This window comes from Meles meles, chromosome 15 (genome assembly GCF_922984935.1).
Source record: "Meles meles chromosome 15, mMelMel3.1 paternal haplotype, whole genome shotgun sequence".
NCBI lineage: Eukaryota > Metazoa > Chordata > Mammalia > Carnivora > Mustelidae > Meles > Meles meles.
In genome coordinates, this window is record NC_060080.1 from 1,729,865 (window position 1) to 1,755,810 (window position 25,946).

Here is a 25,946-nt window from a genome sequence, read left to right on the forward strand (position 1 = left end):
CTCTCTCTCAAATAAATAAATAAATCTTTTCTAAAAATGGGTTGTAAGTTAGCCCAATTCTCCACATTCATTTACAAGGCCCTTGTGACATCCCAGAGCATGTGAGTGTGTGTGTGTGTAGGCACAAGACTTGTATCAGAGTGCAGACTTCCACCAAGCTCTGGGGGGTTTTTGGCACGCTGCGATATACGGATATAAGTTAGACACAGTTGTTCGCAACAAACATGAATTCCAAGATTTCTCAAGAAGAGGAGAACACTCAAAGTGGATTCCATATCTCAGCATGGTGCCGAAGCCCACTTCTCCACGGTTCCCTCCTCCTGTCCCCCAGTAAGAGCCACAGAGCAGATGTCAGGACACGGGAAGGGGGACACGAAGAACAGCCTTAACTTAGGACAATTCCCTGCTAGATGTAAGTCCGTCCGAGAGGTTGCGGGAGGTGGCGTTGGACCTGCTCCGCCTCTACCCATCAACCCTCTTTCCCACTTACTGCCCAGGCAGCCCCCTCCATCGGGGCACGACTCAGGGTGTGAAACCCATGGCTCTCGATTAAAGGTGACCACTGTCCAAAATACGGGCACATCAGCGGAAGCAGTGAGTGTGGGCCGCCGCAGAGCAGGGACATGCCCGTGAGCCGCGGCAGGGCAGCGGAAGACGGGTGCGTCTGTGCAATGCTCGCAAACAAGCCAGAGGAACACGACAGGGAGAGCGTGCCAACACCCCACGCGGCCCTCAACCAGCCTGGGCACTAAGAGGGGGAAAGCGCGATTGGACCTAAACGCGCTGGAAGGTAAAGGGCAAAGGGCACTCTGGGCCCACACAAAGATGTGCTGTCATAACGGTGACGCCGTAGCCCCCTGTGACAGCGTCTGCGATGCTCAGGGTTTCACCACATCTAGCGCATGGCACGGCACAAGCCTCACGGTTAGCGGGGCGCTCAGTGCAGAGCTGACCCCAAGTGTCCACGTGCAAACGTGCAGTCGCTCCACAGCTTTCTGAGTGTACGAAGTCCGCACGGCAAGCACAAGTCCTTACTCCAAGCCTCTAGAGGTGTCTGGACTGGATCAGTCTGGGCCCTAATCCTGGGAACGGGACCCGCACAGAGCCGGTGTGGCACAGACGTGAATGATGAGGAGCCGAGGAGGCCGAGGGGCAGGGGCCGCGCGGGAGGCGGCTGGGCAGCTCCCTCCTGATGAGGGAAGGCGGACGTACGCCTGTATGCACAGGCGAGCAAGGTGGCCCGGCCTGTGTCTGGCTCCTGCTGGTAGCAGGTGAGGGAGAAGGACCCGAGGGAGGCCACAGAAAGCACAAAGGAATTCGCACTCGAGGGCTTGGAGGCACTTGGCCTGCCCAGCGGGCAGCGGCTGCTAAAATTCAGACTCTGCGTCAGGACGACGCTGCGGAGGAAGGGGCTCAGGTGGGCGCCCAACGCCGGCTAAACCGTTAGGAGGAGCGACAGGCACAGGACCGCAGCGTCTGGCCGGGAGGCCGGGGGATTGGTCAGAAGGTGGACGCAGAGGGTGAGGGCCTTCTGCCTCCCCAGCAGGGCCCAAGGCAGACAGGACCACCTCATGAAGACCTACGGGTAGGGCTTTGTCTGCGGACGGCGGACCCCGCTTCACGAGACCCTGCCGGCCCGGACCAGACACGGGGCTACACGGCCCACATGTGTCTGCAGGGGCAGGCTGGCAGTAGTCTCCGGCCGCACCTGTCCACCGCTCCAGGGAGGACAGAGGAGGGCTGAGTGCAGGGCTAAGAGCCCGCAGGGCAGACACGGATCTGGGGCACCAGGCCGAAGCCCACTCCAGGTCCTCCAGCCACACCTACCTTTAGGACCGGCCACAGCTCCTTGGACCTCCCATCCCCCCTGCCTGAACGTAAGTCCCAGCTGTTAGCCCACACCTGTTCCAGCCCTGTGCGACAGGCAGGTGCTTCACGGCCTTCACGGGTCAGCAGACGGAGAGAACCCAGCACCCGGAAGGCAGATGCACACGGGGAGCTGAGCAAGGCTAGTGCGGTCGTGGCCAGGCATCTGGAGGAGACAGCTGTGCTCGGATGAGGGTCGGGGCCCCGGGGAAGCAGGCCCTGCTCACGCACACCAGGGGCCCGTGATAGCCACCGCTGGTGGGACGCCTTTTTGCAATCCGCTCCTGTGGGTGTGCGGGCAAGACCCAAGGCCTGCTTCTCATGGACAGCGCACGGTGAAGGCAGTGGGAAGTCACTCCTGCGATTCCGCTGTGCTCTACGGTGGCGCTAAAGGTACGTGGGAGGTAAAAGGAAGGTCAGCTGGTGTTAAGTGAATCAAAAGGGAAATTGGTCCCAAAAAGTTTACAAGTCACTTTTTCAGAAGAGGACCGCCTCCACCTTCCAGGTCCCCTGCCCCGGGGCGGAGGCAGAAGTCAGAGCCACACCAGGGTGGTGGGAGGCAGTGCCCCACAGGCGGGTGCAGGGACAGCCGCCTTGCACAGAAGGGCATCAGGCTTCCGAAGGGAGGAGACACGACGCCACACAGAGCAAGAGTGCCGCGGCGTGGGGGCCCGCGTCTGAGTGTCGAGTTTGTTGCATCCCAAACGGCCAGGGAAGATTCCAGGTGACAGCACCCACCACGGCTGCACGGAATGGCCTTGACCTGAGGCTAGGCACAAGGAAGAAAGACAGAGCAGCCTCTGCCGGAGAAGCCGGCACACTGCCGACGGGGCAGAAGGGGAAGCCTGAGCGGGCTGCCGGGGAGGCTGTTCTCAGCGGCAGCAGAGCGCCAGCCGAAGCCACAAACAGATAAAGAACAGAGGGGGCTCGGGGGCAAAAGAACCTTCAGAAAACAACTTTATTGCCCCCAAAACAAGAAGTGTTAGAAACACAAAGGTAGGGGCACCTGGATGGCTCAGTGGGGTAAGCGTCTGCGTCGGCTCGGGCCATGATCTTGGAGTCCTGGCATCGAGTCCCACGCCAGGCTCCCTGCTCAGCGAGGTGTCTGCTTCTCCCTCTGCCTCTGCCCCTCCCCCCGCTCATTTGCACACTCTCTCTCTCTCTCAAATAAGTAAATAAAATCTGAAAACAAACAAACAAAAACCCCCACAAAGGTCTATGTGAACTTAAATAGAAAGACCCTTGTGGAGAAGCCCCAGGGAACAGAGGGTCCCAGCGCAGGTTCCTAGACGCAGCGTGCCCGGCCCCCCGGCTGGCAGCAGCAGACAGCCGCACACGCCGGCATCCTGAGGCTGGCCGAGAAGGGGGAGCAGCCGGCATGTGGGGCCCGTGTGCAGAGGCTGGCGAACGCCCATTAGCCAGCCGGGCCCGCTCACACTGGCGGAAACACCATAGAGACTACGCAGCACAAAACAGACTGTACTCCGCTGACAGAGAAAGATGGACTGTGGGGTTCTCCGCAAAGCCAGAACGGGAACACCAGCCACGGACAACGGCAGAGACAGGAGAACGGAGGAAGATGCGTGGCCGGCTGGGCGCCAGACATCTCGGTCGGCACAAACGTCAAAGGCCCCAAAGACTGCAGAGCCAAAGAGCACACACGGCAGATGCTTACTAGGGGCACGGATCCCCCCCACATACACGCGTGCACACTGCTTGCACACACACATACACGCACACAACCGGCTACCCTGCACAGTGAACTAATGCAAGACCCCTGTAAACTGATGCAGGACCCCTGTGTCTCTCATCGGAGAGCCTCCGGCACATCACTCCCCTGCCCCAAGGGGTCCCGGTGCCTGGAGCAACCGCGACCCCAGCCTCCAGTCTCAGACCGCGGGCCACTGGCCGCAGCTAGCGTCCCTGTGCGGTGTCGCGGCTTCTCTGTGGGTGCAGCGCCTCTGCCCACCCTCAACCCCTCTAAGTCACGCACGGATCCACCAGCAACGGAAGTACTCACGTTTGTTGTAGCACGTGGCCAGCACTCCTCTGTCGGCAGGACTGGTGCTAATGTGCCAGATCTCGCCCACTTGATGCAGGAGGACATTTTTATTGATAATGTTATTCTCGTCATCAAAGTCTATGACGTGGATCTACAACACAGCAACAGAGCACATCAGGACTTGCCTTCCCACGTGCCTTCATGAAACACAGTGATCGCAAAGAATAATCAAAAGCATCTTTAACATTTTTACTTAACTTACTGTTACCACACCAAGAGCATAGACTTCTGTGAGCTCACCTCCCTGGGTTCTTCTCAAAAGACAGGTCTGAAATCCCCGTGGAGTATTTTTAAGTGTGCAAGCCACGTAGCCCAGCCCCCAACATGCCCGGTGCTAAAGAAACAAGACAGCAATAGCTCCGTCCCCAGGTGGCTTGGTCAGGCAGGGGCTGTTACTAGGGCTGGGGGTGTCAAGAGTTGTACAAACGAGCCTAGAGCCTCGGAGGGCTGCCCGTGGCTGTGGGGCACACGGAGCCACCACCCAGCCAGAATCAGGGCACCCACACAGTGCTCACGCCAAACGAGGCCTAACTCAGTTCATGCACCAGCAGTGACGGAGGGAAGGGGCGAGAAAACAGCGCACATACACACATCTTAAACATCTTTCCAAAAGGAGTCCGACGGCTGCCAATGCTCACAATCGCACCATATATAAACATGAGAACATCATATTTTAGCCATGAAAGGTTACGTAGGCTCCCTTAGCAATTTTCTGGACAATTTTTACAGGAATAAAATGATTTTCACATTCACATTTTTATCAGTATCCAAGTCAATGAGAAAAATAAAACATTTGTTTTAAAAATGAACTTATACTAAGAAATTATTCATGGATCTTCATGAAGATCTATGTCCGGAAACGTTCACGGCGGCACTGATTGTCGCGATGAGAAATCAGAAGTCGGCTTAATGCCTGGCAGTGGGGAACTGCTCAAATAAATTGTGGTATTTGACGGTAACGTAATACTACAAGCCATTCCATATGCTATAAAGGACCGTTTAGTGCCAGGGAAGAGGGTCCGTAACATATATTTAAGGGGAGAAGAATGAGCAGAGCCAAGTGAGGGCTGCGGGCGGGGTCTGCGTGCACGAACCAAGGGAGAGCCAGGAGGGACACGGTCACCCACGGACACGGGACCGTGGCAGGTTCTTCCTTCACTTCTTTGGGGCTTGTCTGTAGCTTCCACATTTCGTGTGTGATTAATATGCATCACTTTGCGGTCGAAACACTAAATGCTGTTTTAAAAAATGTTTCCATGACATCCAAAAGCCTCCACACTCCACACTCGGTTCAGAGAGCCTGGTTCTAGTCTTCGCCGCTTCCACTTCCGCCCGGTCTGGACGGCAAAATAACCTCCCGCCCCGACAAAGGGTAGCTCTGGACCCAGAACACAAATCCCATGCCTACACCGCGAGCCGTGTGGCCCCCGCCTCGGGTTCCCACACACGCACTGAAGACGGAGCATCACCAGAAACCAAGCGCGGCCGTGACGGTCAGCACGGGCACTCGTGCCTCCCCCTCCTCTGGCAGAAGAGATGGAAAATCACTGCTGCTACTTTTCCTTTTAAAACCGCTTTCAGCGCACCTGGCTGGCTCAGGTGGTGATAACAGGGCTCTGGGATGGAGCCTGAAGTCAGGCTCTGCATCGGGCTCCGCCCAGCAGGGAGTCCGCTTCTCCCCCTCCCCGCCTCCACCACGTGCACACTCTCTCCTGATCTCTCCCTTTCTCTCCAAGAAACAAATAAAATCTTTTATAAATAAATAAATAATAAAAATGACTTTCAGCAAGTTTTTCCTGCCACGTAGCCCAATGCAGTTTCCACACTGGGGTCAAAGGTACAAATCACGTTATCTTAGAACTGTTTCTTCCCCACACGTGAGGGAATTTAACCTGTAAACACCTTCTCCCTCTGGGGACTGTTACACATTAAAAAGCTATTAACAATTACTAAGTAATGAAGTGATTCCTGAGAGAAGTGTCTGGCGGACTGAAGTTAAACACACACGTGTCGGGGCGCCTGGATGGCTCAGTGGTTTAAGCCTCTGCCTTCGGCTCAGGTCGTGATCTCAGGGTCCTGGGATCGAGCTCCGCATCGGGCTCTCTGCTCGGCGGGGAGCCTGCTTCCCTCTCTCTCTCTGCCTGCCTCTCTGCCTACTTGTGATCTCTCTCTCTCTGTCCAATAAATAAATAAAATATTCAAAAAAAATAGCTTTAAAACACACACGTGTCCTACGACCCAGGAGCCCACTGCTGTCTATACTCAAATGACACCAAGACAAAAGACATGCACAGCACAGCTCACGGCAGCTTCGCCGGTGATCGCCAACAATGGGGCACAGCCCAGAGGTCCAACTAGAGCACAACAGGGAGGTCAACTGTGGTGTATCCGTAACACGGGCTGGGGGGCTGCAGGTGACGTGGGGGCAGTCCCGTGGCCATGGCATGGGGCTGGGGGTGTGCACAAGTGTGTAAGATACACTGGGCTGTCCACTTCAGACACACAGGATGTGTGTACATCATGCCTCCCACTCAAGTCCACCAGACTGGGTATAAGCACAAAACTAAAAAGAAAAAAAAAAATCATTCTTCATTGTATCTAATGACTTAAACATTTAAAAATAAGAATTCTGGGGGCACCTAGGTGGCTCAGTGGGTTAAAGCCTCTGCCTTCGGCTCGGGTCATGGTCCCAGGGTCCTGGGATGGAGCCCCCCCATTGGTTTCTCTACTCAGCGGGGAGCTTGCTTCCCCGCCCCCACTCTGCCTGCCTCTCTGCCTGCTTGTGATCTCTGCCTGCCAAATAAATAGGTAAAATCTTAAAAAAAAAAAAAAAGAGAAGAAGAAGAATTCTGCAATGCCAATGGAATAGTGGCAATCCACATGGGGAGGGCTACAGTAAAATCAGCAAATATTGTACATCTGAATTGTTCTTTCAAAAGATGTATTGAGATACATAAATAGGAACTATCTAAGTGTTGAAATTGAAATAATTGGATTTCCTAAAACCTGTCCAAGAAAATAAATGAACAACATAAAAATGACGGAGTATTAAATAGTTCTAAAAATCATGGAAAGCATGGGGCGCCCAGGTGGCTCAATGGGTTAAGTGCCTGACTTGGTTTCAGCTCGGTCGTGAGCTCAGGTCCCAGGATCCAGCCCCACGCTCGACTCTGCGCTCTGCAGGGAATCTGCTTCTCCCTCTCCCTCTGCCCCCTACCCTGCACACACCTGCACACAAGCTCTCTCTCTCAAATACATGAAATATTTTTTAAAGTCGTGATAAAGAACAATTATAAACACAAAAGTTTTATGAAAGCATAAATTTCACAAGCAGAATATAAAGTGGCGTGCAATTATATAAAAGTCACATGTGAGCACAGACTACAGGGCAATATACAAAATGGGAATAATTTTCATGTTGTTAGAGTAAAGAGGAAATTTTTTTCTTTCTTCTTTATTATTCAACACATTTCCTACTTACCTGGAAATCCATTAAGATGGAAAAAAATGAATGAAGGCACTTATATGTACTATTTTCCTGTTCCCTAATCTACCCCTCTACAATGCACCCAAATGCCAGGAGGCCCACAGGCTGACACACCAGAGCCCTGGCATCAGCATTCCTGTTTGCTGGCTCGGTCGGCCCACCCTGAAGATTGCCCACCGTCGCCGGCACCGACTCACAGCACCTTGCACCCTGACCTCTTTCCCTGGCCCAGGGCCTGTGGCTGCCAGGCTCTTCTGCCCAGCCCCCTCCCTGCGCCAGGTCACTCTCATTTGGGGAAGCCTTCCTTCTCACCACCTCGCCAGGATGCCCTTTTCTCCCGTGTGAGGACACAAAGCCCATGCTGTCCACATGCTGTCCACATACTGTCCAGGCCTTGAAGTCTGATCCGAAGTTCCTCTAGGCTCCTTTCTGCACTTCTGGGCACAAGGACACAGCAGGAAGGAGGGACATGTCCAAGACCTCCCCACTCCCATCAAGTCCACCTCTCCGAATCTGACACGCTCGGGTACTACTAGGGCCCTTAACCTTCATCTTCGAGCTTGACAGTCCTGAGATTCTCCCACACATCCACATTTACAGTGGGTTCCTCGACAGGCCACAGGATACGTCTTTGTGAAATGTTTTAACCTAGGCGTGTTCAGAAAGAACAACAGGACATCACCGCCATAAACACAGATCACAGTAATACTGGCAGCATGTAAGACAGACCAGACACGGTGCTATCTGGCGCACAGTATCTCCGTAATCCTGAAAAGAGCTGGGGGTAAGCATTAGCCCCGATTTACAGGTGAGAAACACAGGCTTGGAGAGGTGGTGTAAGGTATCTCCTGCGGTTAGAAGCGGGACTCCAGAGCATGTGCTCTGAACCCCTAAGCCATCCAAGGGCACACAGAGGACCCCCGCACTCCGCACGTGAGCAAAAATCAGCCCCTGCCGCCAGAGAGGGAGGCCGTGTCTCCAGCTGACTATTCTCAGGGCACCACCAGCTCCCCGGCTTACACTGGGCGTGCAAGGAAATATTCTGTGCAAGACATCTCTGCAGTTACAGGGCAGTTCGGACAACAACCACAGTGCGTGCACACGATTACAGGGGTGCGAAGGAAGGAGCAATGAATATTGGTTTAGAGTCGGGCAGACGCGCCGTCGTCACTCTAAACTCTCCACACCACCACTGAGTTCCTAAAACGCTTTCACAGCTTATAACGAAGATCAAACTTGTATATTGTGAATTACCATTATTACCATTATATAGTCTTTTAAAGTTGGATTTAGTAGTGCTGGGCTAAGGGCACAGATGACTCTATGAAAAGTCAGGAGCAAGAGTCATAAAGTTCATTAGGAAGCTGGTAAAGATGCTGACGTGCCCTCATCTACCTGAGGAATGGGGGCTTCGAGAAGGGTGTCCCTTGCCACAGACCCAGACTCCACCACGTCCCGGGGCCAGATCTGAGCCAGGCCATGCGCTCTCTCTCCATCTCATCTCTCCCGCTGAATTGAAGATAAACAAACTTCTATAAATTTAAAAAAAAAGAAAGAAAGACAAAATTTATAAATATGGATAAAAGTAGAAATCAAAAATGAAAAGCTCCCTTCCTAGGGAATGTTAAGGCTCCAGCAGCTTGGCCACGGGCACGTCTTCCTGCTGGGGCCCGTGAGCCAGCGGGATGAAAGGTCTGGCCTGTCCGCCACCGCAGACCTCACACCACACTGTCCACCACGAGACACGAACAGGCCCTCCCGGCAGTTCCTTCCAACGAACACGGCGCAGCGGGCGCTGGACCTGGAGAGGGCGTCCTCCCGCGGGCCTCACACCTCCAGCGCGCTCTCCTCCTGGCTCAAGGCAGGACCGGAAAGCTCCATTTCAGCGTCAGCCCACTTTGCTTCGGGGGGATACACGGGGCGCACTGTGAACCGGGACAAGGGGACCTGCGCCCGATTTTGATTCTGCCGCTTCCCAGCCGGCGGACCCTGTGCTGGTCACTCGCTCTCTGGGCTCTCACTTCAGCATAAGTATACTTGGGAAAATGGATTCCTAGGATTTCTTCATTAGACTTGAAACACACTGTGATCCTTCAGCTAAGACTTAAAATGATAAGTTCCTATCAAACACTCTACGTGTTTCCCGGTGCTCACTGTGCCCGTCGGCTATCACTTACCTGTGCGTATTAATACTCCTTCCTGATGCAAATAAGCCCCAGTGTACGGACATCCTTCGTCCGTGAAGCCAAACTATACTTGGGAGCCACAAGAAAGAAAGAAAAGAAAAAGACCCACATTCCACACTTCTTGGACAAGCAGGTCCTCGTGCATGTGGGCTACGGTAACGAACAGCACAGGTGGGGCCTACCACGGGGGCATGCAGTGCTCACACCCCTGGAGGCGGGAAGGCCCAGCTCAGGGTGCCACAGCGTGCTCGGGTCCGGGGGGAGCCATCCTCCGGGGTCCAACGACCACCTCCCCCGTGTCCGCGCGAGGCAGAGGAGTAGGACACTCCCGACGGCCATTCCCGACGGCCCCACTGCCATGACCTAACTTCCAGGCCCTACCCCCTCCTGCCATGATGGGGCTGGGTTCCAACCCCTGAACCCGAGAGAGACCAACACGCAGAGCCAGCAAGTGGGCAAGACGGAGGTCCTTTGCAGCGGCTGCCCCCGGGCTGGGGAAAAAGCTGGGACCTAACGGTCACTGGAAAACCCCCAGGTCTCTATCATCCCATTTCTAGACAGAAGCCCAACAACTGAAAAGCTATAAAGTAGATCTCTGTTTTAAAAAGAAATTCTGAGGGGCACCTGGGTGGCTCCGTGGGTTAAAGCCTCTGCCTTCGGCTCGGGTCATGATCTCAGGGTCCTGGAATCGAGACCCGCATCGGGCCCTCTGCTCAGCGGGGAGCCTGTTTCCTCCTCTCTCTCTCTGCCTGCCTCTCTACCTACTTGTGATCCCTCTCTCTCTGTGTCAAATAAATAAACAAAATCTTTAAAAAAATAATAAAAAAGAATTAAAAAAGAAATTCTGAGATGTAATCAATACTGGGAAAAGGGGGTGGGGAGGGGGCAACAGAAGAAGGGGTGAGGGAGGAAAGGGGTTCTGTGCCAGGTCAGGGCAGGGGGTGCTGAGTCTCGATGTCTGGCAAAGGCCCCGGTGTTTCTCGGGGTAGCCGGGGTCACGGAGGACAGAGCTCACAGGCAGACGCAGCTGAGGAATGAAGCTAACCGTAATCAAAACACAAACACAGGAAATGGAGTTTACAAATTAAAAACAAAAGTTAAAAAGGAAAAGATCAATCCAGGGGAAGAAGCCACTGTGCATCACCCCCTTCGGGGATCCGCCTTCTCACCGACCGTGCGGGGAGAGGACGAGTCTACGTCCTCGGTCATGCTGGCTCTTCCCCCAGCTGGCAGAAGCGAGAAGTTAGCGACAGGCAAAGGAAATCTTGGGGAAAAGCCCCATGCAGAAGCGAAGACGCCCCTTCGACCTGGAACCCCCTGTTTGGAGTCTCTGCCTTAAGCCCCCACCGGACAGCCAGCGAGCGCACCCTCCCCGCGCACCTGGTGAAGGAGGACCGGCAAAGGGAGGACCCACACGAGCACCGGCAAAGGGAGGACTCACACACCCATCTGGCTCCTAGCGCGGAGCCGCGGGCAAACTAAGGGCAGAAACTGGAGCAGTTCATCTGACAGAAACCAGGCCAGCGACTGTGACAGCTTCAAAAATTTCCAGAAAATAGCCCAGCTGAATTAATTAGGACTGGTTCGGGGACTGGCACTTTCTAGGGAATTAATGACTGCCCAGGAGCTTATGGCCCGAGGCGAAGCCGGGGGCCATTAACCCTCACCAGCCAGCAGGGCCTACCGGTGGGAGGCCCGGGAGCAGGGCCAGGGCCCCCACTCAGGCGGGGCTGCCTGCTCGGGGGTGGCTCCCAGCACGAGCACGGTGGGTGTGGGTGTCTGCGGGGAAGCCTGCAGGGTGCCTTCGGGCCACAAACCCCGCCACCCCAGGCTGCAGGTGGAAGCGGGAGGGGGAGGGGAAGGAGAGCACCGCCCTCCTGCCACATTCCAGCTCGCCCACCTGCAAAAAACCCCGGAACTGCTCAGGACCAATCCCCTGCCTGCTTGGAAATGGGGTCAACGACCCCCATCCACCAAGGTCGCAGGTGTGGGAATGGCCCCCACCCGGCCCTGAGCGGCACCCCGCTTCCCCATCCGGCAGATGTGTGTCTCTCTGACCTGCTGTCCAAGGGCAGCCTCTGGGGCACAGGGCCCCCTGCCCGGCCTGTCCCGGCACCGGGAGGCGGTGCGGGGAGGGCACAGCCGAGCGGTGCCACGGGGGCAGCTGCCATCACCCTGCACCGTCCTGCCGCTCGGTGCAGAGGCACAAAGCCGGGAATCTCCGTCCTCACAGCGCTCAAAGACCCCCGGAGCCCAGGTCACCCTCACTGCCAGCAAACCAGCAGGGCGGGGCTCCAGGAGGAGGGCTGGGGGGGGCAGTTTTCTCCCCGTACAAACGCGCTCCAGAACCCTGCTCTGATGAGAAGGGCGGTGGGCGGGGCCCCTGCGTGGGGAGGTGGTGAAGCATGACTTTCGGTTTGGGCGCAGGTCATGATCTCAGGGTCAGGGAATGGAGCCCCGCAATGGGCTCCATATTCAGTGGGGAATCTGCTGCAGATTCTCTCTCTCCCTTGGCCCCGCGCCCCTGATGCGGGCTCGCTCTCTCTCAAATAAAATAATTTTTTAAAATAATAGTAATAACATCAGTGGGAAACAGAGGAACAAGCGTACTACTCCTGGAGGGCAGCAGAAGGGCCAATGCTGGGGCGCCTGGGTGGCTCAGTGGATTAAGCCGCTGCCTTCGGCTCAGGTCATGATCTCAGGGTCTTGGGATCGAGCCCCGCATCGGGCTCTCTGCTCTGCAGGGAGCCTGCTTCCTCCTCTCTCTCTGCCTGCCTCTCTGCCTACTTGTGACCTCTCTCTCTGTCAAATAAATAAATAAAATCTTAAAAAAAAAAAAAAAAAGAAGGGCCAATGCTGTGCCCTCACCGCCCCAGGGGTGTCCTCTCGGGGCCGCCCGGCTGGGAGGCAGCCTCGGGAGACACACACCCCGCGTGGGAGGACACACGCCACGCGGGCAAGGAGTCAGGCCTATCACACAGGAGAGAAACACACGTTGCGCGGGTGTGTGAGCTTGGCCTGTGTGAGGGGTCACACGGGCTGGGCGTGTAGGGGCACGAGCTCAGGGTCTAGCCCTCCCTGCTCTCGCGGCTCCCCAGCCAATCTCCAGGAACGAGACCCCTGGGCCGTGGGCCAGCGCCACAGCCCACCCTCCGGGCCCGGCAGCCTGGACTCCGAGGCTGGCCCACGGCGCGCGTCTGTTGCCCCTCTTGGCATCTGTCCCACGGCCTCATGTCTGTCCCACCGCCTCACCAAGCACGCAGCTGAGAGCACAAACCCATCTGCTCACCCTAACGCCGCTCACACGCCAGGCAGCAGGAGGGAGGGTCCCCCCAACGCATGGCGTCCGCGGTGTGGACCGAGGGAGCGCACACACACACGCATTCCCAACGTGTCACCCACCTTTCCCAGAGACGGAGGGAAGCGCCAGCCTGGCCGGCGCGCGCTTTGGAAGCGTCTCCCGTGAAAGGCGGCTGGAGGCGAAGCGTGGGAAGAGCAGCTCTCAGACGCCCCCACCCCGGGAAGAGCGGCTCTCGGACGCACCCCCACCCTGATTCAGCGTGGCTGAGGCCTTCCGCAGCACTGTGACAAGAACATTCTGAAAGGAAGGGGACAGCAGGTGGCACCGGGTTCAGGAAGCACAGCACCCAAGCAGCCGTCACGTGTCGGACGTTCGGGAAAGCTCCCAAACAGCTCCATCCTTGATACCATAAAATGAAGTTAAACACATACCTTCTCTGGGCCCTACAGAGTTGGGCTTCTGGAAAGCTGGGCTTCTAAGACCGATTCTTAAGGACAAAAGTCATTCATTTCACTAGATCCAAGGACTGATGGCTGTTTTCTGGAAACCAGGACTGTCGGTATCACGAAACCGCACCAACAAAACGGGACACACAGAGCTACAAACGGCGTCGCGGGATGCCGACCTCAGGACCCCGGACCACAGCGCCCTGCACGGTGCTCCCTGCCAGGATGCCCGCAGCCTGCAGAGACCTCATGCCAGCACGTCAGGTCAGCCGGGGCTGCTCCTCTCTCGGGGTCACAACCAAGTGCGACTTGTGGGTGCCCTCGTTGCCTCATCCGGCCTTTAATTCACGGAGCATGTCACGCATGCTGACATGATAGTAATTTCCTCCCTAATCTCAGAAGGCTAAAAACTGATCCCTGTACCCAAGAGGTCCGCGGGACGGCCTCAGGGCCGAGCAGGAGAGAAAGCAGGTGGGCGAGGTGAGGAGCGCCATCGCCTGGAGACAGGGTCCCCGGGATTCTCCGCCACCCGCCCTGCGCCCAATACCCAGCGGAGCCAAGGGACAGAAGCCACGAGTGTGATTTCAGAGCCCACCCAGCCCCTCCCCCAGCGGCCGCACCTGCACCAGCAGCAGCTCTGAGCTGGCACCCCGCATGCCAGGCCCCTCCTCCCCGTGACAGCCCCCTGGAAACCATCTTCCTAAGCAAGTCATTCTTCCTGACATTCTGCCAGAAGGAACGTGACACACACGTTCAGAAAAGTGAAAATTAGGAAAACGATCTACCTCACAAATGCTCACCTCATCCAAAGGTTACTGTGGCTCGAATTGTGAGGCCGTTTGACCTGTTTCCTCCTAGTTCTTCACCATGTGTAAGACTCGCGTTTGAACTTGATCAACCATTGTTCCGAGGCACAACTGACGTAACATTCTTTTTTTTTTTTTTTAAAGATTTTATTTATTTATTCGACAGAGAAAGATCACAAGTAGATAGAAAGGCAGGCAGAGAGAGAGAGAGAGAAGCAGGCTCCCTGCTGAGCAGAGAGCCCAATGTGGGACTCGATCCCAGGACCCTGAGATCATGACCTGAGCCGAAGGCAGCGGCTTAACCCACTGAGCCACCCAGGCGCCCCCTGACGTAACATTCTATGGGCCCCATGGAGACACCTAATGAGTCAACATTTGTAGCCACTGAGAAATGGTCTTTTTTGACACTACTGTGACCACACAATAGATAAAATTTTAACATTTCACTGAATCACCGAACGATTCTAAAATTATGGCATTAATGAGTTTATAACTTAATGAGTGCAGTCTATGATGACCACTCCACCACAAGGAACCAGGTTCAACAGGGTCCCATCCTGTGAATCTGCCACCATAGACAGCAGCTCCCTTCAACCTGATTCCCGCACATTTTGATGGCTGCTAAGTGTTTCACAACTATTTATAACATTACAAAAATATCCCTTGTATATAAAGGTTTTCCTATTGTAAGGGCCTACTTAGCCAGAGGGAGCCATTTTGTTGTTTATGCAGTAAACTTAGATTGACCCTGCCCCTCCCAGAGGAACTTACTTAAAAACAAGTCCGGAAAACCAGTCCCAGGTAGCAAAGCCCAGATACAAGGGCGGGTCAGGCCAGGTGGAGACATCCAATCAGTGGGGCACACATACTATCTCCTTAGCTACCAAGGAGAGTGGGCCCCGCCTTTTGGGTGCCAATTCTGACCAAGGTGATAGGCTAATTCAAATATCTACTAGGGTAAATTGAAATTCACTTGGCCACCCGTGTCTGACCTAGCATGATTGTGCAGTTTTCTCTGTGTGTTGCAATCTCATTGGCCACCTGTGTGTGCCCAGGCTCAACCACATGGCCTTTGCTCTATAAAAGTTAGTCTGTGAGGCTGGGAGGGGTTGCCTCTTTGTAAGAGACAGGACCGACCGGTCCGTTTGATTCTCGATGCTTGGCGCAAAATAAAGCTTTGCTTGACCTTCGCTTTGTATCAGTCTCGCTCCTTTGAGCTCCCTTGATCACAGACCCATTATTGGGGGAACTTATCATTGGGGGCTCGTCCAGGATCAAACGACAAGAACTGAGCCAGCATCAGAATTTCTGGGAGGGGCGCCTGGGTGGCTCAGTGGTTTAAGCCGCTGCCCTCAGCTCAGGTCATGATCTCAGGGTCCTGGGATCGAGTCCCACGTCGGGCTCTCTGCACTGAAGGGAGCCTGCTTCCCTCTCACTCTCTCTGCCTGCCTCTCTGCCTACTTGTGATCTCTCTCTGTCAAAATTAATAAATAAAATCTTTAAAAAAAAAAAAAAAAAAAGAATTTCTGGGAAAAACCTCCAGAGGTAAGATCTCGGGATCCTGTCTGTCTGGTTGTGGAGCTCCAGGGTATAGCCCATCAGGGAGAAGCTAGATGCAGCCATGCTCCCCAGGGTTAGAGTGGATGCAGGGATGCCCCATCCCTCCACTGGTAGATCATCAGGGGGGTTGAGTCCCCCTGGGCGGTCAGGAGATCAAGAAAGTCCCCATCGGTGGTAGGTTCTGGGTAAGAACCCCTGGGCCTGGGGTTGTCTTTGTCTTGTCCTTTTGTTGTCTGTTGTTTGTTGTGTTTGAAGGGGACGGAGAAAATCCCCACCAGCAGCAGGCTCTGGATGAGGATCACTGGACCTGCGGTTGTCTTTGTCTTGTCTTTTTGTTGTCCGTTGTGTTGTTTATTGTGTTTGGAGGAAAGGGGCAAGCGGGGAATAAGGGACCTGTGACACTCCTAAGTCTTGTCCTCCAGCATTTCAAGGATTTTCAAGGTAAAGCCACCCAGTCGGGTGACAAGGTTTACCCGGGAAAACTAAAAACACTCTGCCAATTATAGTGACCCATTTTCTCCACGGGTGGCCGCCGGAAGGAATGTTTGCCTTGGCTCAGATCTACTCTACCCAGGGTAAGGTCTTTGATCTCCATCGAGACCAAATATCGTACATCGTGGCCTGGCGATATCTGATAGAAGAGCCACTGTCATGGCTCAAGTCTCACCTTCCCCCTACTAATGAAACCATCTCTCTCCCTCTAAGGCAGGTTAGATCACCAAAACCAGAACAGAGAGATGAGGGGGAACCAAGGAAGAAGACCATCCTACCCCCATCAGATGTGGAGGATGTGGAATTCCCCCCCACCCATCTGTCCCCTAAAACCTGACTCTCGGTCCCGAGACGCCCTTACCAGTCTGCCTCATACGTGGTCAGGGTCCACCTATAGGACCACCAAGCAGAAAGACTGCCCTGATCCTTCCTTTCCTCTATCCCCCTCTGCCTCCCTCTACCTCACCAGTTCCATCAGCGCCGATGCTGTCTCTCCGTGAGGTTGCTCTACCGGACGGGAGAGGGCGCCCCCACCTAACCTATATCCCTTTCTCCTCTTCTGACATATGTAACTGGAAACCCCAATACAAATCCTTTTCTGTCCACCCTCAGGATTTAATTGGTCCCTTGGAGACTGTCTTTCTTACCCACCAGCCCACCTGGGTGGATATTCAACAGCTCCTTATGACTCTCTTTAACGCGGAAGAGAGGGATCGCATCATGCGAGAAACCCATAAGGTGATAAATGATAGACTTGGCAGGGACCTCGATCCCCGGCAAATGGAGGACTACTGCCTGAGGGAACCCCCCGACTGGGAGTCAAACTCCAATGAAGGTAAGGAGAGCCTACGCTTCTACTGCCAGGCTCTACTGGGAGGCCTCCGTGCAGCTGCAAGGACACCAATAAAAAGATTTAAAATTAGTGCAGTGACTCAAGGTAAGAATGAGTCTCTGGGAGCTTTCCTGGAAAGGCTTATTGAAGCCTATAAAATGTATAGCCCGATCGACCCTGAGGCACCAAAAATCAGAGGGCAGTGAATCTTGCTTTTGCCATTCAGTCAGCCCCAGATATAAGGAGGAAACCAGAAAATTGAAAGATTTGAAGGGAAGAATCTGACTGAGTTAGTGGGAATAGCAGAAAAGGTGTTTAACAACAGGTATGCACAAGAGGATGAAAAACAGACAAAAAAACTAGTTAAGGTTTTGGCATTACATGAGGCGGGGAGGAGACAGGGGGAAGAGGTCAATGGAAAGGAAAAAGGCAGGTAGGGGATGGTAAATGGAAGGAAAAGCCTAAGCACAGAGAAAATAGGCGGGAAGACTTACATTCAGATCAGTGCGCTTACTGTAAGGAAAAAGGACATTGGGCCAGGGAGTGCCCCAAAAGGAAGATGGCAATGCTGGCCACCAGAGACTGAAGGGGCCATGGTTTGGAGCCCTCCCTGAACCTCGGGTAACAACTGAAGTGGAGGGGAAATCAATTGATTTTTTGGTGGACACGGGAGCCCAATTTTCATCATTACTTAAACCTATGGGAAAACTATCTGGAGAGAAAGTCTGGGTATAAGGGGCGAATGGCACAGAAAGACATAAATGGACAACAGAGAGGACTTTAAATTTGGCCTTGGGAGTAGTCAAGCATTGATTCTTGGTCCTCCCTAATGCCCCGTATAACCTGATGGGAAGAGATCTCCTCCACAAGTTACAGGCTGGCATTCAGTTCTCGGAAGGAGACATGACTGTAACCTTGAGACAACCCACTGTGCAGATGTGTGTGGCAGCAGTAGGTGAATACCTCCTTTACGAGTCAGTCTCAGAACCAGAGGAGACAAGAGAAGGGAGCCTTCTCCAAACCCTACAGGTCGAGTTTGCCGAAGTCTGGGCAGAAGGGAAGCCCCCTGGCTTGGCTAAGGGACAGCCTCCAGTGGTGGTACAATTAAAAGCAACGGCCACGGGTGTTCGCGTCCAGCAGTACTCCCTCCCCTGGGAAGCAAAGGAAGGGATCAGAAAACACATTAACCGCCTCCGAGGAGACGGGATCCTAGTTCCTTGCAAGTCTCCATGGAACACACCTTGCTACCCATCAAAAAGGCCAAGACTGGGGAGTACCAACCCATTCAGGACTTGCGGGAAGTTAATAAACGGGTTGAAGATATCCACCCAATGGGCCTAACCCCTATACCCTCCTCTCCCTCCTGGGCCCCAAAAGAACTGTCTATACCCTCTTAGATCTCAAAGATGCATTTTTCTGCATATCTTTAGCAAGGGAGTCTCAGCCCCTCTTTGCTTTAGAGTGGTCCGACCCACAGGAAGGATTCCACAGCCAGCTCACCTGGACAAGACTTACCCAAGGATTCAAGAATTCACCCACTATCTTCGACGAGGCCCTCCACGAGGATTTGCATGAGTACAGAACCTCCAACCCGGGAGTCACTCTATTACAGTATGTTGATGACTTGCCAATAGCCACTGAGGACTATGAGTCATGTTTGTGGGGGACGAGAGCTCTCTTACAGACTCTGCAGGTAAAACGGTATCGGGTGTCAGCAAAGAAAGCACAGCTCTGTCAGAGCCACGACACTTATCTAGGCTTCGATCTCCACGAGGTAGTGCGTTCACTGTCTGAGTCCAGGAAACAGGTGATCACCCGATACCCCCCGCCCCACCACGTCCCGACAAGTGAGGGAGTTTCTTGGACGGTGGGTAGGCTGTGGATACTGTGGTTCATGGAGATTGCCCAACCTCTCTACGAACTGGCAAAAGTAGGGCTCACTATGAAGAGTGGACAGCTGAGGCCGAAGGAGCATTTCGGGAATTACAAACAGCCTTACTGAGTGCCCCAGCACTGGCCATCCCAGATGTTACCAAGCCCTTCCACTTGTACGTGGATGAAAAAGCAGGGGTGGCCAAAGGGGTTTTGACTGAGACTCTGGGGCCTTGGCAAAGGCCAGTAGCCTATCTTAGCAAGAAACTAGATCTAGTAGCAGCTGGGTTCCCCCCTTTCCTCCGCATAATTGCTGCCACAGCCCTCCTGGTCAAGGATGCAAGTAAATTGACCTTGGGTCAAAATCTCATCGTGACCACCACCCATGCCATCGAGGGCCTTCTCCGGACTCCACCAGACCAATGGATGGCGAACGCCCAAGTGACGGGGTATCAGGCCCTCCTCCTCAACGAACCAAGAATGACCTTCCGGCCCCTGGAGGTGCTAAATCCAGCCACGCTATTGCCAGAGGAGCTGGCTGACCACCCACACGACTGCGGGGAGGTCCTAACCCAAGTCACAGGAATAAGGCCGGACCTCAGAGACATTCCCCTCCCAGATGCGGAGATGACTCTGTTCACAGACGGGAATAGCTACATGGTTGATGGAAAGAGGTATGGGGGCTGCGGTGGTTTCCCCTGAGTCGGAACTCTAGACGGCAGCCCTGCCACATGGAACCTTGGCACAAAAAGCAGAGCTGATTGCACTCACTAAGGCACTGCAGATGGCCAAAGGTAAAACCACCAACGTCTATACGGACAGCAGGAACGCCTTTGCTCCTCTCCATAGACATGGGGCTATTTATAAAGAAAGGGGCCTATTAACAGAAGGAAAAGGAATTCAAAACAGAGGAGAAATATTGGCTCTCCTTCAGGCTACTTGGGACCCAAAAGAGGTGGCCGTTATGCATTGCCCAGGACACCAAAAGGGGACTGATCTGATTTCAAAAGGAAACCAATTAGCAGATCGAGCCGCAAAGCAAGCAGCCCGAGAAACAATGCAAGAACTGGTTACACTCCTGGCTCCAGCCCTAGCAGAAAAACCAGACTATTCAGAGGAAGATTTAAAGTATTTACAAAAATGGACTAAATTGGACTATGAAGGCACTGGGCTAAGACTAAAACAGGAAAGCTAATTCTTCCTCGAAGACTAGGTAAAAAGTTAGTAGAACAGATACATCAGGGTACTCATTTGGGGACACGCAAACTCAAGGAGCTTATAGGCAAGCAGTTCCAGGTTTCTAAATTAGGGCGTATGGTTCAGGATGTAGTTGATAGATGTGTTCAATGCCAGGCAGTTAATGTGGGAAGAACTAGAATGGGAAGAGGGAGAAGAGAAAGAGGTAAGGAACCAGGAATTTATTGGGAAATAGATTTTACAGAGACGAAACCCGGAAAATAGGGGCACAACTATATGTTAGTTCTTGTAGATACCTTTTCAGGCTGGGTAGAGGCTTTTTCCGCCAAACATGAGATGGCAGGAATGGTAGCCAAAAAGCTATTAGAAGAAATAATTCCTAGGTTTGGGCTGCCTCTTGCGATCGGGTCAGACAACACCCCTGTCTTTGTGAGTTCAGTCTCACAGGCATTGGCCAAGGCTGTGGGCACTAACTGGAAACTACATTGTGCCTACGGGCCCCAGAGTTCTGGGCAAGTATAGAGAATGAACTGGACTCTTTTTTTTTTTTTTTTTTTAAAGATTTTATTTATTTGACAGAGAGAGAGATCACAAGTAGGCAGAGAGGCAGGCAGAGAGAGAGAGGAGGAAGCAGGCTCCCTGCAGAGCAGAGAGCCCGATGCGGGGCTCGATCCCAGGACCCTGAGATCATGACCTGAGCCGAAGGCAGCGGCTTAATCCACTGAGCCACCCAGGCGCCCCATGAACTGGACTCTTAAAGAGACCTTGACAAAGCTAATTCTGGAGACTGGCGGTGGATGGGTGGATCTCCTTCCTTTCGCCCTCCCCAGGGCGTGGTGTACACCCTACTTTAAAAAGGTGACCCCATTTGAAATAATGTTTGGGAGACAACCCCCCCCCCCCCACTCTGCCCTCGGCTACAAGAAGTTGCCCTAGCAGAAATGACTGATCAGTCTGTACTCCAGTCACTGCAGGCATTACAGTCTGTCTTAAAAAGAACCCACGCAGGGATCCGAACTGCCCACAATGAGACAGAGACGGAGGTGGAACCACATCCTTACCAACCCGGGGACTTGGTTTGGATATGTAGCCACCAAGTGGGAAACTTGGAGCCTCGCTGGAAGGGACCGTTTACTGTCATCCTGACCACCCCCATAGCGATAAAAGTAGAAGGCATCCAGGCCTGGATTCATGCAGGTCAAATCAAATGAGACAAGGACAAGGACACCCCCCAGAGATGGAAGCCGCAGGCGATGGACCCCGCTGACTGTGGACTAAAGCTAAGACTCAAAAGACTATGAGTTCATTGCTGCTCCTATTGTTACCTGTTTGTGTAAAGTATAGGTGGGAATTTAGATGAACGAAATTAGGAAAAATGGAAAAGGCTATACAAAGCGGTAAAGGGCTAACTCATCAGCCGACTGTGCACGAGTGTCATTTGTACAAAAGAAAACTAGAGGGATAAAAATGTTAGACTTACATGCTCCATATAACCCCTTACAACAGGAGAACATAGAACTGGCTGAAAAGTCAAGGATTTGACTAAGCTCCAAAGAAAAGCCTGGAATGTAAGGGCCTGGTTAGCCGGAGGGACTCATTTTGTGTTTATGCAGTGAACTTAGATTGACCCCGCCCCTCCCAGAGGAACTTACTTGCAAAGCCTAGATACAAGGGCGGGTCAGGCCAGGTGGAGACATCCAATCAGTAGGGTGCGCATATATCTACTAGGGTAAATTGAAATTCAATTGGCCGCCCTTGTGTAACCTAGCAGTTTTTTCCTGTGTGTGGCTGACCTAGCATGACTGTGCAGTTTTCTCTGTGTATTGCAATCTCATTGGCCACCTGTGTCTAGCGGGCTAAACTACCTCTATAAAAGTTAGTCTGTGAGGCTGGGAGGGGTCGCCTCTTTGTAAGAGGTGGCCCCAACGGGTCGGTTTGATTCTCCATGCTTGGCACAAAATAAAGCTTTGCTTGACCTTCACTCCTTTGATCACGGACCCATTATTGGGGGGCCTATCACCTATGTTTTGGGTATAGGAAATAAAGGTTAAATAACATAAGCATTTATTTATAAATCTCCACATATAGGTCATGAGACCAGACGCCAAAATGACTAGGTCAACTTAAAAACACAAGCGTGGCAATTTCACCACACCGCACCCAGCACCAAACACTTTCAAGGCCATTTTAAAGCCACTCCCCCTGCTGGACAGTGGAAACTGGGCAGAGGCCCTGCTCCAAAACACACGGCCTTTTGTCCATTTCCCCAGATCCAAGACAGTTCACCTCTTCACAACATCCTCAGCACCCATGAGGTACAGAGAGCACATGGCCTTATCTCCAGCTTGGTGATGAGGAAAGTGAACTCCAGCAAGGTTTTAATCCATTCGGTCAAGGTCCAATGTCTGCGTCAAGCCATGAGCTGAAGGCTGATCTGTCAGCAGCCAACATTCTCGCTACAGCAGTGGCTAAAAACAGCCCCTCCTGGAGTGTGCGGCAGTGAAAGCCTGGCCCTCCGCAGATTATGGCCTCATCCAGGCTCAGCTGGCAAGAACGCTGTGAGCACTTAGCATGGCCGGTCACCCGGCGTCCCAGGGACAGTTAGTAGCGCCGACCATGTGCCTGGAAAGCTCCTCAGTCACTTACGTGGCAAACCCTACATGACCTCTGACGGAAACCACGACAGCCACGCTGTACGGAGCACGTTTAGATCGCTGAGCTTGATTGTTAACATATGCTCGGATACTTAAATCCCAATGAGGGGCGCCTGGGTGGCTCAGTGGGTTAAAGCCTCTGCCTTCAGCTCAGGTCATGATCCCAGGGTACTGGGATCGAGCCCCACATCGGGCTCTCTGCTCAGCAGGGAGTCTGCCTCCCTCCTCTCTCTGCCTGCCTCTCTGCCTACTTGTGATTTCTGTCTATCAAATAAATAAATAAAATCTTTTAAAAAAAAAATCCCAATGAAAGTTTTATTTTGTTTGTGTGGCATTAATTTTCTCAAGTGTTGCTTGAAAAAATCAAGAGCAAAATCATTATAAAAGTAAGAACAGGCTTAGTAATTAACATGTATGCATTTGTCAAACATAGTTACCTGATTATCATATTTGAGAGACTGTGTCCCGACCAAAAACCGAATGGCATCTGTTTCTGCAGTCTGAGGTGTGAGGGCACGTGCCTGCAGGAGGGAAGGAAAGCGCACACACATGTAAGCAGTTTGACTTGACAGAGTTTAGAAGGCAGTTACCTTCTCTGCGGCTGCTGAGGTGGCCGTAGTTCAAAGTGCCCGCTAGGCACCTGAGAAATGTGCATGCAAAGCGTTCAACTTTCATATAGGTCGTGACATAACAATTCCGTTCAAATGCACACATAGAAACAATTATAAATGGGCACAGAAAATAAGCAATAAAGATGTAAATGGTATTTTTAATAAAACCCTAACTTTCAACGGCAACAGACTGGTGGAACAAATCATCCTTCAACAGTGCGTCAGAAAACCGCCCCCAGCAATGGCAGAAGAGGTGGTTTAAACCAAGCTCCGGCAGAGGGCAACCGTTCAAATGAAACAAAATACTATGAATTTGTTTCAAGGCCTCCTTTAAGGAGCTCCCACAGCGAAGAACCACCGCCAAGATCTTGGGAAGGAGCAAAGCATTGAGAGGCAAGCCTGACCTCCAGCCCACTCTCGGCTAGAGGCAGCTGTCAGTCTGGAAGTGTGGTTCGCAGCTGACACTAAGGAACACTTCTGACAGGCCCCTGGACTGAGGGTACAAACACGGAGCGCAGGGCCCACCCCAGCGAAGAGCTAACACTCAGGGTTGGGGTCCCGTAGGGCAGAGGTCAGGAGTGAAGGTGAACTAGAAGGAGGTCAACCTGCACAGACTAATGCTCCAGGTCATCTTGGTCCGTGACTGGATTTTAAGTAACTGAGCAACCTGGTGCTCCTGGGCTGGCAGCCACCTGCCAATCCTCTGGAGGAAGACAAAGACCTCCAAAGGTTCTACAGTTTTTCTCACAATGTCAAATGCTCACTCAAAAATAACTAGGCCTACACCCAATCAAAACCACATGATCAAAAGCAAACAGCAAACAATAGGAAGGCCTGCTGAGCATTCAGATGGTCAGGCTATGGGCAACCATCGGATGGTCAGGCTCTGGGCAACCAGTTGGAGAACATCAGGCTTTGAGCACAGGTCTGCCGGGAACACTCTTGGGAAGGACGCCACGGGGGGAGCAGGAGTGAAGCGTGAAGGAAGCAGGACTGTCCAGAGGACGCAGAGGAACTGCAATGCCCACAGGGAGGCCAGAGCCAGGATGGCCCCTCAGAGTGGAGCCATCATGGCCAGGCCCATCTGCAACCCTGCCCCAACCCCACCGATCAGTCATTGGAAGCAGGCTCTCCTGGAGGGGGTGTGACTTAGGGCAACGCGGCTCTGTTCAGCCGAGGGCAAACGCTAACAGCACCCACCGAGAGCTCCCAGCCACCCATGATCCCAGAACGCGTTGCATTTCCCGAAAGAGGAATCAGGGTTGTGCACCACAGCAGGAATTATGATACCTATGCTTAATATTGTCAATAATTAAAAAACCAAATAAAGAATTTCAGATGAAGAGTCTGAAGCCTCGAAAGGAAAAGATTGTTCATAACTGGTTAATGTTAGTGTTGGGACAAACACAATCAAACCCACATCTCTTTCAGAACGACCAGGAAGTGTGCTGGGACCAATCCCGCTATCCCCACAGCTCGTGCTCTGCTGCCTGTGGGAGGACAGGTGGCAGCATGAGAGGGACACAGGAAGCCTGTGGGAGGCGCAGGTGGCTGGGAAGATGGGGACAGCGGCTGCAGCCTTTGAAGACGGAAGGAGCCCATGGACCAAGGAGTACGATAGACCCCTCTAGAAGCTAGAAAAGGCAAGGCAACAGATTGCCCCCAAGCCTCCAGGGAAGAATGTGGCCCTACCAGCGCCTTGATTTAAGCCCCATGAGGCCCACATGGGGCTTCAGAACTACAGAATCGTAAGGTACGAGGTGCTGTTCTTTAAAACCATTAACTTGGTGCTGACTTGTTACAGCAGCGACGGGAAACTGACACCACCACACAGTTCGCCGTGTAGGCCACTGTCCACATGATCTCTTCCCACATGCGGCTAGAAACAGCCAAGATGTCCCACGTCCTCCTCTACCACATCTTATTCCTACATGTGTTTCTCAATTTCTTACTCATTCTTTTTAAAATAGGGAGAGCAGGGTCCGTGGCGGGCTCAGTTAGTTAGGCGTCTACCTTCAGCTCAGGTCATGATCGCAGGGTCCGAGGCTTGAGCCCTGCATCGGGCTCCCTGCTCAGCGGGAAGTCTGCTTCTCCCTCTCCCTCTGTCCCTCTCCCCACTCGTGTGCACTTGCTCTCTCTTTCAGATAAATAAATAAATCAATCTTAAAAATAAATAAAACGGGGGTTGAGAAACAGTACAGCAGCCGTCCTGATCAGTCAGTCTGTCTCGTTTTTGACTTGGTTTCCATAGCAGGGGTGAACAAGACCTTTTCAGTGCCCACTGCCAAAAGGTTTGGAGACAACAATTTCATGTCATGCTCTCAGAAAATGCAACCACAGCCCTATGTCCCTCCTCACAAAGGGTTGCTGGCAGAAAAACATTAACGACGAGAACACATGTCAGCAACAGCAAGAACATACATGTCCAGAGCAGTACCCACATTATGAGACGTCAAGAGGAATAAATCCAGTCTTGCCAGCGTGCCTACAACCTGCTCAACAGAACTGGACTATAGTCACAGACCTCTTGGCAAAACTGATGAATTCTTTGTGAGTCTATACACCTTCTGCCAA

At 53.0% G+C, this 25,946-nt stretch overlaps 1 protein-coding gene across 5 annotated transcripts in view; it reads right to left on the reverse strand.

Annotated features, from left to right (window-relative positions):
- EIPR1 (EARP complex and GARP complex interacting protein 1) overlaps positions 1–25,946 on the reverse strand; it is a 123,586-nt gene that overhangs the window by 87,620 nt on the left and 10,020 nt on the right. Inside the window, exons 2-3 of one of the 5 annotated variants that reach the window (XM_045979271.1) lie at positions 23,199–23,282; positions 3,887–4,019 (exon numbers count right to left, since the gene is read on the reverse strand). In XM_045979271.1, coding sequence (XP_045835227.1) covers positions 3,887–4,019; positions 23,199–23,282 — 217 coding nt within the window. Of the gene's footprint in view, positions 1–3,886; positions 4,020–8,810; positions 8,948–13,003; positions 13,025–18,553; positions 18,575–23,198; positions 23,283–25,946 lie in introns of those variants that run through there. The other 4 variants (XM_045979275.1, XM_045979274.1, XM_045979273.1 and 1 more) reach the window with 4 other exon arrangements.